This window comes from Mastigoproctus giganteus, chromosome 10, assembly GCF_048544385.1.
Source record: "Mastigoproctus giganteus isolate SK-2022 chromosome 10, ASM4854438v1, whole genome shotgun sequence".
Classification (NCBI taxonomy): Eukaryota; Metazoa; Arthropoda; class Arachnida; order Uropygi; family Thelyphonidae; genus Mastigoproctus; species Mastigoproctus giganteus.
In genome coordinates, this window is record NC_143584.1 from 206,556,904 (window position 1) to 206,574,047 (window position 17,144).

The window sequence follows — 17,144 nt, forward strand, 5'->3', positions numbered from 1 at the left end:
CAAGTAAATTAAAATTATAACAACTAAAAAACAATAATTATAATAAGAATTATACCGTGGCAGACAAAAAAACTGCATCACCTTAAAAAAGTAACATTTGTAGTGAAATGTATAAGATATTGTTTGATTAAAATCATTTTGTTTGTCACAAAGCAAAGGTATTGCGTCAGATAATGCTTCTATTTCATCAGACAGTAATTGCAAGGTATCGGCTGTTTCTATAAATACAGCATTGGAAGGGTATACATGCTCATTAGTATCCTGTTTTGTGGAGGTGTAAGCATGGTTCCATATGTTCAGTTGACACCAGAAAAAAGTTTAGCTGTTGCTCTGTCCCAGGAAGGGCTTTCTATGTGTGCCATTGCTGATAAAATAGGCTGTCACCAGTCAACAGTATCCCGGGTGCTGAAATTAAAGTGTGAAAGCAGTGATGTGAAGAGAAGACCTGGATCGGGCTGTAAGAGAGCGACTACGCCTTCCCAAGATTGAAATTTGAAACGGCTATACCTTCGTAATCGCCATGCCAGTGCTCCTGATATAAAACTAGACTTTGAGATGGACTCTGGTGTTGAAATAAGTGCAAGAACTATCCAAAGATAGCTTTTGGAATGTGGTCAGCATGCCTATTGGCCAAAAAATAATCCTTTATTGAACCAACAAATGAGGAAGAAGTGGCTTGCTTGGGCCAAAATGCATGTTTCATGCACAAAAGAGCAATGGGACACCATCACCTTTTCTGATGAATTCAACCTTGCTGTTGATGATCCTGCTCAGATAGCAAACAACCTGAATGAGTATTTTGCATCTACATTCACACATGAGGAATTATTAAGGTTTGAAAATGGCAGAAGGTTATCAAATTGTAGCAGGATACGTAATGATTTTGTAATAACTGAGAGCAAAGTGGAGGAGAAATTGTTGAAGTTAAACATAAGAAAAGCACCTGGGGTGGATGGGATCTATCCAGTTATATTAAAGGAGGTGGCAAAGCAACTAAGAAAACCCTTAGCCATAATTATGAGAGCATCCTTGGTCTCAGGGGAGGTTCTCACGGACTGGAGATGTGCAAATGTATCCCCAATTCACAAAGGGGATCGAAGGGTGACACGAGTAATTACAGACCAGTTAGTTTAACTTCTGTTCCAGGTAAAATAATGGAGTCACTGGTTAAAGATGCATTGCAGGATCATCTAGACAAGACTGCAGCAATAATTCAGACACAGCATGGGTTTGTTAAGGGAAAGTCTTGTCTGACAAATTTGATAGGATATTATGATGTGGTTACAAAGGAACTGGAGGCAAAAAATAATTTTTATATCATATATTTGGATTTCAGGAAAGCTTTTGACACTGTTGCGCATGGAAGACTATTGTAAAAATTGGAGCAGAATGGTATTAAGGGTAAGTTGCTACAATGGATAAAAGGATGGTTGAGTGGGAGAAGACAGAGGGTGGTAATTAATGGGTGCTGCTCTTCGTGGACTAATGTTATTAGTGGAGTCTCACAGGGTTCGATGTTGGGTCCACTGTTGTTTTGTATATTTATCAATGATATTGATGAAGGTATATCAGGCTTAATGTCGATGTTTGCAGATGATACAAAGGTTGGCAGGGTTGTTAATGACAGTTATCTAGATCCTGCAACAGGATCTAGATAATTTGTGCAGGTGGGCTAAAAAGTGGCAACTGAAGTTTAACCTTGACAAATGCAAAGTACTGCATATGGGTAGAAGTAACCCCAGAGAAACGTACCAACTGTGTGGTACTACACTTAAGGTGGTAGAAAATGAAGAGGACCTGGGAGTAATTGTGCAGTCAGATATGAAGTTTTCTGAGCAATGCAGACAGGCTGCCAGGGCAGGTCATGGGGTTTTGTCAATGATATATAGGAATTTTCCTAGAAGGGAAAAGGAGGTGATTGTCCCTCTGTATAAGGCAATGATCAGGCCACGTTGTTGTTGTTTTTTGGTTTTTAGGAGCATTAGCAACTAAGACCATATTGCTCCGGGGATATGCGGTGGTCATTCCCTGACCTTTCTGCATCCTCCGTATTTGGTGGTGACGGGCTCGAACCCGTCTAATCAAGAAGCATGTGCTATGCACTGCTGCTCCTGCCCACCTGGCTACGGAGGCGCCCGTCAGGCCACGCCTCGAGTACTGCGTACAGGTCTGGAGGCCTCATTTTAGGAAGGATGCAGATTTACTTGAGCGTGTACAGAGAAGGGCAACAAGATTGGTGAGGGGAATGAAGGGATCCTCTTACCAAGAGAGGCCTAAGTTCTGCAAATTGCAGTGGCTGGAGACTAGGCACATGCGCTGTGATCTGATTGAGGTGTATAAGGCCTTGAATGGGTTCAGCACGCTGAATTCTGATCGGATTCTTCCACTTGTTCAGATTATGAACCTAAGGGGGCATAAATGCAAATTAAGAAAGGACAGATGTAGAATAGATGTGCGGGAATTTGCCTTCAGCCAGTGGGTGGTTGATTGCTGGAACAAACTTCCATCTGTCGTGGAAGTTGATAGGTTGAATAAATTTAAGGAGGAACTGGACAGGCATTTGAAGGGAATGGTGTGATTTTTTTTTGGCTGATGCTGCATAAGCTCATACACTTGCTTTCTTGCATCACATGCCACTACTACTACTACTACCTGCATGGCTCACATGGGAAACAATATGTCAGAAGACAAAAATTGGAGGCATACCACCAACTGTAAAGTTCCCTGCTAGTCAGATGGTCTGGGGATGCATAACAAGCAAAGGAGTGGGGCGAATTAAGTTTATTAATGGAACGGTGAATGTAGAAATCTACACTGCTGCTAATCTTGGAGGAGCACCTGAAACCCGTTATTAAGGATCACCATACAGACATCCAAAACTGCATTTTTCAACAGGACTCAGCACCTTGCCACACAGCAAAAATGGTAAGTTTTATGCTATTTAGATTTAATAATGAGTTTGTACCAATGTACCAATAAATATAATACTACTCCTCAAATACCACTTCTGTCACAATGAACCTGACTTCTGCCACCTGCCTAAAAATCTCACTTTGTATCTCATGACATGTGTGTTCTGTTGCCAGAGCTATCTTAGTATACACTGTAAACTAATCAGTTCTCCCACTCTCTCTCTCTCTCCAAAGCAGATAAGCCCACAAGGAATCAACATGTTGTGTCTGCAAACTGTGTATATTCTATAGTTAGTTTTCTTGTTTTTGACTGGTTGAAAAACAAATGGAACTCATCAAAAACAAATATGCAATGTGACCACTGTATATTTTCTTTTAATAGTTGAGGAAGAGATAATACGTGGTTTGAAATTAAATTTAATTGAAATAATACCCTTTTAACACATACGAAGTTGCATCAGTTGTTTACTGAACTTTTATCATCTCAATACATACTTAATACAATACGTTTTGGTAACATATTGTATGTAGATGTACGGAAATTTGCCTTTAGCCAGCGGGTAGTTGGTTGGTGGAACAGACTTCCATCCCTTGTTTTGAAGTTGATAGCCTAAATAAATTTAAGGCTCAGCTGGACAGGTATTTCGAACGAACGGTGGGGTGAAGTGGAAGGGTTTTTTTTTTTTTTTTTTTTGGCTGATGCTGCATAAGCTTACTTTCTTGCATCATATGCCTCTACTAATTCTAATGCTAACATTTCGGCATTCTACCAAAACCCATCCTCAAACTAATAATGTGATTGCGAAGGAACCATTCTCTTGCACATAGTCACTTATACAATTTAAAAAACATATTATTAGGACATGAATATGGATTTCAATAGAATCCCAACACGATGCTAAAATACATTGTAAGAAGAATGCACTGGATGATAACGTTTCAATTATACAACACACATGATAGGGTGTATTTTTTCAATTAAATTTAGTTAATTTAATTTTTTTTTTGTTTATTTTAAATTTAGTTTCTTTGCAAGCACATTATTAGGCCTGAAGATGGATTTCAGTAGAATCCCAAGACACTGCCAAAATATCTTGAAACAAAGTACGTACTGAGATGATTATATTTCAATTACACAACTTCCCACATAGAAAAGAGTACATTTTCCCATCAACTTTAATTATATTTCTTTTAATTTTAGCCTAAATGTGCAATATGGCTATTGTGTGTTTAACTAAATGCCACTTTCAGTTCTTTGTCACAATAATCACATATACTACAGTAATTTTGTAAAAGAAATTTTCAAACCAACAGCTTAAACTTTTACCTCCACCTACAGCATCCTACACTTAATTGCACCAATGTGTGCACTGAACCTCACAGAATTTCAATATTTTCAGAAGTATGATCATAGAAATCACTCTGTCTATTTACAAACTGCTGTGATACTTTATGAATGTTGCTGTTCTTGCAGGAGTTTGATGTGTTCTGAATTATATCCCATATAAAAATATGGCATATAATTCAGAACACATTGGGCTTTTAATGTACACTTTTATTAAAAAATTAATGTTAAAAATTATTGTCATTTTAAATTTATATCCTGATAATTAGCCCTTTCTTTTACTGTCCACAGTTCATCAGATTTTATATTTTCATAAGTGGTCATTATAATTTTGTTTTCTGAAATATCACAATGAAATGGAAAAAAAAAAAAAAAAAAAAAAGTATAAATAAAAACACCATAATGTCCCAGAAAATAGTAATAGCCATATAGTGCAAAGAATCCACAGGTTTTTGCTGCGCTGGTTGGGAGAAAAAAAAAAGCAAATAGAAACAAAAATACAAATTATTTGCTTTCTTCCTTATATAAGTAACTATCCAGTTGGCCTTTGAATTTATTCAAACTTCAGCTCCAAATACCTGTGAAGACAACATGTTCTAGCAATCAATGAACTTGCTGGCTAAAAGAAATCTTCCTACTATTTAGTCTAAACTTCTTCCCCTAATTTGAATTCATGCCCGAGTTCTGGAATTCTCTATAACAGTGAAAATTCTGCCTTCATTCAATTTACTTACCCCTCTCAGAGCTTTATAAACCTCAATCAGATCACCTGTGAAGGGCCTGGTTGCTAAGATGTGTGGCTCACATAATTGGAGTCTTTCCTTGTAGATCTCACCATGCAAGTTGCCAGTCTTTGGACCCTTTCAAAAACATAAATGTCTTTTTTTCAGATGAAGTCTCCACACTTTTTTAGCATTAGCATGGTCACATGATGCAAGAAAGCAAGCTTATACAGGGTGTCTCAAAAATACACAGCATAACTTCAGGAATGAGTTACTCATATGTAGACAATAAAAATATTTTATATCAACATAGTTCTGGAAATGCTTGGTTTCCGAGTTTTGAAGGTCTGTCTATGACACTTAACTGTTCACAATGTCCACCTAATGCCTGAATACAGGCCTCACATCGACATCTCATGGACTCGTGAAGACGATGCCAAATTCCTTGCATGTTTCGTATTTCGAGTACTTGCATGTTTCGAGTTTTCCTCAGCCCATACATGCTGATTGTGAAAGTTTTGGATTCCGTCTTGTGTGAACCGTGTTTCATCTGTGAATATCACTAAGGCAGGAAAGTGAGGAGTAGTACCACACTGCTGCAAGAACCACTAGCAGAACATTACTCGTGCAGGGTAATCTGGTGGTGACAAGGCCTGTACCCATTGCAAGATGGTAAGGATACAGTTGGTGTTCTTGCAACACTCTCCAAATAGTTGAACGTTGAACAGCCAGTTGCATTGCTATTCTGCGTGTGCTGATTCCAGGAGTGGCACGCACAAAACATCCAAAATCTCCTCCTCTACTTCAGGAGTCGTAGATCTTAGTCGTCCTCTGTCGGCAGTACGAGGTTTAAAGGTCCCATTTTAACAAAGGTGGCGATGGAAACCTTCAAACGTTTTCCTGTCTGGACATTTTCGTTCTGGGAACCTTTTGTGGTATAAACAATGAGCCTTCAGAGCACTGCCGTCCGCCAAAACGGACGGCAAGCAGATATGTACATAAAGTGCATATCCGCTTGCTCCTGATTTGAGTACATGGTCAGAATGGAAAACCACCAGATTCTGTCAATACCTTGTGATGAAGGTTATTGTTATGTTATGTTGTTATTTAGGAGCATTAGCAACTAAGGCCATATTGCTCCAGGGATATGCGGTGGTCATTCCCTGACCTTTCTGCATCCTCCGTATTTGGTGGTCACGGGCTCGAACCTCCGGTTTAATCAAGAAGCGTGTGCTACGCACTGCCGCTCCTGCCCACCTGGCTACGGAGGCACCGTTGTAATGAAGGAAATCACCTGTGGGAGATAAGACATTCCGGTTAATAACTCGGGAACCAAGAATTTTCCGGAACTGTGTTGATATAAAATATTTTTATTGTCTACATATGAGGAACTCATTACTGAAGTTATGCCGTATATTTCTGAGACACCCTGTATAGCATCAGCCAAAAAAAAAAAAAAAAAAAAACACACCGTTTTCATTTCACCCATCCACTTGCTCCAAATGTTTGTCTAGTTATACCTTGAATCTGTTTAAGCTATCAACATCTACAATGACAGATGGAAGTTGGTTCCAGCAATCAAGCACCCACTGGCTAAAGGCAAACTTCCACACATCTATCCTACAACTGCCTTTTCTCAATTTGAATTTATGCCCTCTCAGGCGATTATTCTGAGCAACAGGAAGAATCCCATCAGCATTGAACATGCTCAAACCATTCAAGGCTTTATACACCTCAATTAGATCACCTCGCAGGTGCCTAGTCTCCAGACAATGTAATTTGCAAAACTTAAGCCTTTCTTCATAAGAGCAACCCTTTGTTCCATTCACTAATCTTATTGCCCTTCTCTGTACTCATTCCAACAGCTCTACATCCTTCTTGAAATGAGGCCTCCAGACCTGTATACAGTATTCAAGGTGTGGCCTGATCATTGCCTTATACAAGGGAATAATCACCTCCTTATCCCTGCTAAAAAAATTCCTGTATATTATTGACAAGATTTAAAATAAATAAATGCACAAGGCATAATACTTTAAGAGTTTGGTATCTATATAATATCGGTGTTTAGATACACCATAGATAACTCTTAATAAACTACAAAGTAGTTGTTGTAGGCATCATTTGCTGTTTCTCATATTGTGCTCTGCCTTCACGACGAGTTGCCATGATATTGCACTACTTCGAATAAGTAACTCTTCACTAATAGAGAAGACTATTGTTACTTATTCTCAGTTGAGTACCACCACCCAGACAGCACTGTTTCACGGCTATTGGCCGATCATCAGTGGGTGGGCAGGTACCCTGGTAATGCAGACATGACGACCCAGTTGTGAAGTTAATCACACAATATGAGAGATGCCAAGAGGTGTAGATGTCAATATTTAAAATAAATAAATGCACAAGGCATAATACTTTAAGAGTTTGGTATCTATATAATATCGGTGTTTAGATACACCATAGATAACTCTTAATAAACTACAAAGTAGTTGTTGTAGGCATCATTTGCTGTTTCTCATATTGTGCTCTGCCTTCACGACGAGTTGCCATGATATTGCACTACTTCGAATAAGTAACTCTTCACTAATAGAGAAGACTATTGTTACTTATTCTCAGTTGAGTACCACCGCCCAGACAGCACTGTTTCACGGCTATTGGCCGATCATCAGTGGGTGGGCAGGTACCCTGGTAATGCAGACATGACGACCCAGTTGTGAAGTTAATCACACAATATGAGAGATGCCAAGAGGTGTAGATGTCAATATTTAAAATAAATAAATGCACAAGGCATAATACTTTAAGAGTTTGGTATCTATATAATATCGGTGTTTAGATACACCATAGATAACTCTTAATAAACTACAAAGTAGTTGTTGTAGGCATCATTTGCTGTTTCTCATATTGTGCTCTGCCTTCACGACGAGTTGCCATGATATTGCACTACTTCGAATAAGTAACTCTTCACTAATAGAGAAGACTATTGTTACTTATTCTCAGTTGAGTACCACCACCCAGACAGCACTGTTTCACGGCTATTGGCCGATCATCAGTGGGTGGGCAGGTACCCTGGTAATGCAGACATGACGACCCAGTTGTGAAGTTAATCACACAATATGAGAGATGCCAAGAGGTGTAGATGTCAATATTTAAAATAAATAAATGCACAAGGCATAATACTTTAAGAGTTTGGTATCTATATAATATCGGTGTTTAGATACACCATAGATAACTCTTAATAAACTACAAAGTAGTTGTTGTAGGCATCATTTGCTGTTTCTCATATTGTGCTCTGCCTTCACGACGAGTTGCCATGATATTGCACTACTTCGAATAAGTAACTCTTCACTAATAGAGAAGACTATTGTTACTTATTCTCAGTTGAGTACCACCACCCAGACAGCACTGTTTCACGGCTATTGGCCGATCATCAGTGGGTGGGCAGGTACCCTGGTAATGCAGACATGACGACCCAGTTGTGAAGTTAATCACACAACTTCACAACTGGGTCGTCATGTCTGCATTACCAGGGTACCTGCCCACCCACTGATGATCGGCCAATAGCCGTGAAACAGTGCTGTCTGGGTGGTGGTACTCAACTGAGAATAAGTAACAATAGTCTTCTCTATTAGTGAAGAGTTACTTATTCGAAGTAGTGCAATATCATGGCAACTCGTCGTGAAGGCAGAGCACAATATGAGAAACAGCAAATGATGCCTACAACAACTACTTTGTAGTTTATTAAGAGTTATCTATGGTGTATCTAAACACCGATATTATATAGATACCAAACTCTTAAAGTATTATGCCTTGTGCATTTATTTATTTTAAATATTGACATCTACACCTCTTGGCATCTCTCATATTGTGTGATCAACTTCACAACTGGGTCGTCATGTCTGCATTACCAGGGTACCTGCCCACCCACTGATGATCGGCCAATAGCCGTGAAACAGTGCTGTCTGGGTGGTGGTACTCAACTGAGAATAAGTAACAATAGTCTTCTCTATTAGTGAAGAGTTACTTATTCGAAGTAGTGCAATATCATGGCAACTCGTCGTGAAGGCAGAGCACAATATGAGAAACAGCAAATGATGCCTACAACAACTACTTTGTAGTTTATTAAGAGTTATCTATGGTGTATCTAAACACCGATATTATATAGATACCAAACTCTTAAAGTATTATGCCTTGTGCATTTATTTATTTTAAATATTGACATCTACACCTCTTGGCATTTCTCATATTGTGTGATTAACTTCACAACTGGGTCGTCATGTCTGCATTACCAGGGTACCTGCCCACCCACTGATGATCGGCCAATAGCCGTGAAACAGTGCTGTCTGGGTGGTGGTACTCAACTGAGAATAAGTAACAATAGTCTTCTCTATTAGTGAAGAGTTACTTATTCGAAGTAGTGCAATATCATGGCAACTCGTCGTGAAGGCAGAGCACAATATGAGAAACAGCAAATGATGCCTACAACAACTACTTTGTAGTTTATTAAGAGTTATCTATGGTGTATCTAAACACCGATATTATATAGATACCAAACTCTTAAAGTATTATGCCTTGTGCATTTATTTATTTTAAATATTGACATCTACACCTCTTGGCATCTCTCATATTGTGTGATTAACTTCACAACTGGGTTGTCATGTCTGCATTACCAGGGTACCTACCCACCCACTGATGATCGGCCAATAGCCGTGAAACAGTGCTGTCTGGGTGGTGGTACTCAACTGAGAATAAGTAACAATAGTCTTCTCTATTAGTGAAGAGTTACTTATTCGAAGTAGTGCAATATCATGGCAACTCGTCGTGAAGGCAGAGCACAATATGAGAAACAGCAAATGATGCCTACAACAACTACTTTGTAGTTTATTAAGAGTTATCTATTATTGACAAGACACCATGAGCTACTCTTGCAGACCGTTTGCACTACTCAGAAAACTTCACATCTGCCTGCACCATTACCCCCAGGTCTTTTTCACTTTCTACCACTGTCAGCGTAGTACCACACAGTTGACACGTTACTCTGGGGTTACTGCTTCCCATATGCAGTACTTTACATTTGTGAATGTTAAACTTCAGTTGCCACCTCTCAGCCCATCTGCTCAACTTTTCTAGATCCTGTTGCAGTAGTATACTGTCATTAACAATCCTGCCGACCTTTGTATCATCTGCAAACTTGGACATTAAGCCTGATATACCATCATCAATATCACTGTATCATTGATGAATAGAGAAAACAACAATGGACCCAACCCTGAACCCTGGGGGACTCCACTAATAACATTAGTCCACAAAGAGCACTGTCCATTGATTACCACTCTCTGTCTTCTCCCACTCAACCATCCCTTTATCCACAGCAGCAATTTGCCTCCAATGCCACACTGCTCCAATTTGTGCAGCAGTCTTCATTGTGCAACAGTATCAAAAACCTTTCTAAGATCCAAATATATGATATCAAAATTATTCCCTGCATCCAGTTCCTTTGTGACTACATCATAGTATCCAATCAAATCGGTCAGACAAGACTTCCCCTTAACAAGCCCATGCTGAGTCCGAGCTATAACTGAAGTCTTGTCTAGATGATCCTACAATGCTTCTTTAATCAGTGCCTCCATTAATTTCCCTGGAACAGAAGTTAAACTAACAGGTCTGTAATTACCTGTGTCTCCCTTTGATCCTCCTTTGTGGATTGAGGTCACATTTGCACATCTCCAGTCCATGGGTACCTCCCCTGAGTCCAAGTAAGCTCTCATAATTATGGCTAAGGGCTTGCTTACTTCCTTTGCTGCCTCCTTTAATATAACTGGATAGATTCCATCAACCCCAGGTGCTTTTCTTATGTTTACCTTCAACCATTTCTCTTCCACTTTACTCTCAGTTATTACAAAATTATCTAGCTTATTGCCAGAGTTTAATACACCTCTGGCATTCCCCTCCCTGAATAACTCCTCATGTGTGAATGTAGATGTAAAATACTCATTTAGTTTGTTAGCTACCTGAGTAGGATCATCAACAGTTGAACCATCGACATCAAGTGGACCAATCTGATTCACTTGAACACAGTATTCCAAATGTGGTCTTACAATTGCCTCATACAGTGGGACTATGACCTCCATATCTCTACAGGATAATGTTCGATAAATCATTAATAGCACAAAATGGACTTTCCTGGCTGCCTGTTTGCACTATCAGAAAACTTCATACCTGCCAATAACCATAACTCCGAGATCCCTTTCCTCCTCCACTATTTTTAATTCAACCACACTGAGTGTATAATTTATTTGGGGGTTGCTATTCCCCAAGTGTAAGACCTTGCACTTAGCAACATTAAAACATAGCTGCCACTTCTCTGACCATCTTTGAAGTATGTTCAAGTCATCCTGAAGGAGCACTGCTTGGTACTGATCATTAACTATTCTACCAATCTCTACATCATCTGCAAATTTTGACATTAAGCCTTCTATCTCATCGTCAATGTCGTTTATGAAAATCAGAAACAGTGGTCCAAGAACTGATACCTGGGGAACCCAACTTCTGACTTTATGCCAATATGAAGAATATTCATTAATCACAACCCTCTGCCTTCTGCCCTGCAGCCACCCATCAATCCATCTTAAAATTTTTGCAGTTATCCCAACATGTTCCAGCTTATACAATAACCTCTAATGAGGGACTGAGTCAAATCTAAATAAATTGTGTTGCAATTTTTTCCATACATCCAGCTCATGAGTAACTGTGTCAAAATAGCTGACCAAGTTAGTTAAACATGATTTTCCCTTTACAAAATCATGCTGCATGTTATTCAGCATGCCATATCTATCTAAACTGGATTTCATTGTTAATCACTGCTTCTAAGATTTTCCCTACCACTGAAGTCAATAAACCGATCTGTAGTTACCAACTTTGCTCTTGGAACTGCCTTTATGTACTGGTGGTTACTTGGCACTTTTCTAATCTGAAGGAATCTATCCAGAATCCAAAGATGCACTCATAATAAACTTCGATGGTTCAATACACTCAGTGGCAGCCTTCCTCAAAATTACTGGGTATATGCCATCAATTCTAGGAGCCTTACTTGTCTTTATGCTCAAAAGTTTTTCTAATAAAAAGTCATCTGTAATTTTGAAATCACTAATTTCATATGACTCAGCCTCACTTGCACAGCCTCTTCTCAGCATGAAGGATTTTTCTTCAGTAAAGACAGATTTAAAGTACCTGTTTAATTTATCCGCAACATCAGCTGGGTTGTCTAAGGCTTTCCCACATACAATGGTCTGATCTGATTCACCTTTTTCTTCCTTGTATTCACATACATGAAAAATTCGCTGTCGCCATTCTTTGCTCTCTCAGCCAGTGCTTTCTCATACGCAGCCTTGGCCTCTCTAACCATGGTATCTCTATCCATCCATGCTATTCTCTATCTGTGGTACTATTACAAATCAATTTGTAGCTGTTGTAGGCTTCAGTACTTCTCATCACTCTGTAATTGTCCCATGCTATCTTTTTCTGCTCTATTTGACTGCCCAACTCTGCATTCATCTATTTCAGCATCTTCCTCCTACAATATTTTCTTAATAGTATGTATTGGGGTATTTTATCAGCATGGCATGCAGTTATAGGAAACTGTTTTGTAGAGATGGTATTCATTTGAACAAAGGTGGTGAGCATCTTCCTCCTACAATATTTTCTTAATAGTATGTATTGGGGTATTTTATCAGCATGGCATGCAGTTATAGGAAACTGTTTTGTAGAGATGGTATTCATTTGAACAAAGGTGGTGAGCATCTTCCTCCTACAATATTTTCTTAATAGTATGTATTGGGGTATTTTATCAGCATGGCATGCAGTTATAGGAAACTGTTTTGTAGAGATGGTATTCATTTGAACAAAGGTGGTGCAAAATTTTTTGCCAGTATCATTGACGATACCTTAAGGAAACTGCTATTTAGGGGGGAAAAGGGTAATATAAATTCCATGTTTACCCAATGATAGTGTTTATCGTAATATAGATCCATATTTATCTGATGAAAATCAGCTGTAACAGAAGCAAAATTTTAAAATAATTTTGAAATCATTCAAATAAGAAATTAAAATCAAGGAAAAAAAATAACAAAAAAAAAAAGGTTTGGCAGGCTGCTACTAGCAAAACTAGGAAACTGCTACTAGGAAACTACTAGCAAAAAGCACACTTTCGCTACAGTAAAAAAACAAAAGGGAAAAAATGGCAGTTACTCAACACTCATCAGATAAAAATTCTCTAACTGATTTAAAACTGTCATTGTGTTATATATATATATATATATACAGGCACTCCTCAACTTACGTACTTAATCGGTTTTTTTTTTTTTTTTTTTTTATGTACATAAGTCCAACTTTGGTCTTGTAGATACAAAATACATATACAGTACAGAACAACGCACCGAGATTATAACCCCCAACTTCATCATGTACAGCATTTTATGATTTGTAACCAAGTTAAATGAGGCTGAAAAAACATACAATGAATAATAATGTAGAGTACAGTATTTATTCAAAAATAATTTAATCTAAATACAATACGTAATTTAATTTAATCTACGATCAAATCACTTTACGATGGACTCTCCAAAATAAAATACCGTTCACTATACAATATGTAGTAAGTGCTGGTCATTGTGATCACATTTGCAAACTGAATTTTAATTGTATTAAAAGGCTATTCTAATAAGTGAAAATAGGAGAAATATTATCCACATGCTATAAAAGTAAAGATATAGAGCATAAATTTACACTTTACTTCCTCCAATTAACAAAATTAAATGATGAATGAAAATCGGAAGAATATATTCCGCAGGTTAGCAAAATAAAAATAAATTTACGCTTAGGTACATAGCTTAATTAATAGTGTAACTAATTGCTATTTCTGTTCACTGACAAAATTTTTTTTTTTTTTGGTCATAAAATTAAAAACAGTAAGAAAATAAGCGATCAATAACAAAGAACACACAAATTGCAACTAAGATGATATGCGCAAGTGAGACACGAAGTAATAACTTTACGAAGCTCAAAAAATAGGAATGAAGAGAAGATTCTGAAAAGTTATTTATGGTTTTTATATGATTGAAGATTTCAGTGAAGGGGAAGCACATTTCACCATAATAATGTAAAATTCCACAGAATTCCAGCTATCGGTATCATCACAAATACAATAAGATCGAATTTACTACCCGTTTATAATTACATTGCACTAACTGAAAAGCCTAATAAACCAGAAATTGCTCAATTGTTTGATGGTGGTGACCTCCAGAAATCTGCTTTAGAAAAATATCACGATGGTGTTCAAAATTGATTTTTATAAACAAACATAGCAACAGCTTTGTGCTTTGTACATATCTGTGAGTTGCATGCAAGCCGTTTGTACTTAAGTAGAGGAGTGCCTGTATACAGGTTTTAAAATACTTATGATCAAACAGCATAAAAGCAAAGAAAAAATAAATTTAATACTTACATTCAATTCTGCTAAAAGGGATTTATTTTGTGAATAAAAATGTTGTAACCAAATTGCAGCATCCAAGGGTGTATTAATTCTACCTTCCACTCTGTCGGAAGGTTCAGTTTCTTTTGGCCTACGTGTCCAATTTGGCACTAAAAACATGAATGTACAATTACAATTTAGCATATGGCTTATATTTTACTATTAAAACTAGCAACAAGGAAAAGGGTACCTATAAATTGAGTATGCATAGCACAAGGCCACTTGTTTCTATCCTACTGCTTCACCTTTCCCTTCAATAAAAGCAAACGTAAAGCCTTATAATATTGTTTATAAATATAGGGTGTTTCATAATTAGTGAAATAGGGTGTTTAATTATGTTCTCTGTATTTTCAGGATTGATTCAGGACCTTAAAACAATGAAAAAAAAAAAAAAAAGTTAATATAGACTATCATCCAATATGCATGATTATGGAGCTATGGCTGTTTGAATTTTAAAAAATAGCTGCAATTTTTAGTAGCAAAATAAAAATAAACAAACATGAACATAGTATGAATAAACATTAACCACCTGTTTGCTGCAGGCAAACTTCTGTACATCTATTTTGCAACCATTTTTCTTCAATTTGAGTTTATGTCCCCTCATGTGCACAGTCTGAGGAAGAGGAAAAATCCCATCAGCACTGATTTTGCTCAAGCCATTCAAAGCCATAAACACATCAATCAGATCACCTCACAGGTGTCTAGTCTGCATAAACTGCAATTTGCAGAACAGAAGCCTTTCTTGGTAAGAGCACCTCTCTGTTCCCCCTCACCAATCTCACTGCCCTTTTCTGTACCCATTCCAGCAGTTCTGTATCCTTCCTAAAATGAGGCTTCCAGGCCTGTATGCAGTACTCAAGATGTGACACGATCATTGCCTTATACAATGGGATAATCACCTCCTTATCTCTGCTAGCAAAATCCTCTATATCACAGACAAAACCCCATGGTCTGTGCTGGCAGCCTGTCTGCACTGCTCAGAGAATTTCATATCTAACTGCACAATTATACCCGGGTCCTTTTCACTTTTCATTTCGTTTCATTACCCTAAGTGTAGTACCACACAGTTGACACATTACTCTGGAATTACTACCACCCATGTGTTACTGATGCCTTGCATTTGTCAATGCTAAAATTCAATTGCCATTTCTCAGCATCTTGTTTTCAGATGATAAAGTTTGGCAGGGTTGTCATTAACAACCCTGCCAAACTTTATCATCTGAAAACTAAGACATTAAGCCTGATATAGCTTAATCAATGTCAATAATAAATACAAAAAACAACAATGGGCCCAGCATCAAACCCTGTGTGACTCCAGTAATAACATTAGTCCATGAAGAGCAGTGCTCATTGATTACCACTCTATGTCTTTTCCCACTCAGCCATCCCTTTCTCCAAAGCAGTAACTTGCCCTTAATGCCACAATATCAATATCTTTCCTGAAATCCAAGTATATGATATCAAAATTATATTCTGCATCTAGTTCTTTTGTTACTGCATCATAACATCCAATCAGATTGGCCAAACAAAATCACCCCTTAATGAACCCATGCTGTGACTGAGGTATAACTGCACTCCTGTCTAGATGGTCCTGCATTACTTCTTTAACCAGTGACTCCATTATTTTCCCTGGAACAGAGGTTAAGCTAAGTCTGTAATTATCATGTCACCTTTTAATCCCCCCTTTGTGAATTGGGGACATGTTCGCATATCTCCAGTTGGCAGGGATCTCCCCTGAATTCAAAGATGCTAAGAGTTTATTGCTAAGGATTTGCTTACTTCCTTTGCTACCTCCCTTAATATAATTGGATATATTCCATCCACCCCAGGTGCCTTTTTTACACTGAACTTCAACAATTTCTCTTCCACTTTACTCTGTTATTACAAAATCATTTGGCTCCCTGTTAAGGTCTGATAAATTTCTGGCATCCACTTCCCTAAAGAATTCCTCATGTGTGAATATAGATGCAAATTACCTATTCAGGTTGTCTGCAACCTAAGCATCCTGTTTTATTGTACTCTCTCAGAGCCTCATAGACTTCAATGCACCTTACATGTCCCCTCTAAGGTGCCTGGATACCAAGCTATGTAGCTCACATATTCCAAATCTTTCCTGATATGGATGCCCTCTTGCTGATCTCACTAAGCATGTGGTCAGGGCTTGGCCCCTTTCAAGAAACTTTGTCTTCTTTTTAGGTGTAGTCTCCATATAAGGACACAGCATTCCAAGTGCTGGAATACTTGTAATACTATACACAGTATTCTTAATCTCACTGTACAACTGCCTTGTGCAGTGGTATTATGACCTCCCTATCTCTACAAGCAAATATTTGATAAATTATTGAAGTACATCATGGGCCTTCTTTTCCTTGCTGCCTGTCTGCCCTGCACTGAGAACTTCATGCCCTCCTATACTGTAACCATAAATTTCTTTCTTCATTTACTTATTTTAAATTCAACCCCAACAAGTGTATAAGTTATTTTAAGATAACTATTCCTCAAGTAAAAGACCTTGAACTCTACTGCATTAAAACATATTTGCTATTTCTCTGACCATCCTCAAAGTCTAAATTATCCTGAAGGAACACTGCTTGGCATTGATTACTAATTACTCTCCCAACATTGAAATCTGCAAATTTTGC

The 17,144-nt window shown here is 37.9% G+C and overlaps 1 protein-coding gene across 1 annotated transcript in view; it reads right to left on the minus strand.

Moving 5' to 3' along the window:
• The window catches only part of mRpS29 (mitochondrial ribosomal protein S29), a 93,021-nt gene that overhangs the window by 35,254 nt on the left and 40,623 nt on the right, over positions 1-17,144 (minus strand). The window contains exon 6 of the mRNA XM_090383392.1: positions 14,476-14,612. Coding sequence (XP_090239518.1) covers positions 14,476-14,612 — 137 coding nt within the window. The remainder of the gene's footprint in view (positions 1-14,475; positions 14,613-17,144) is intronic.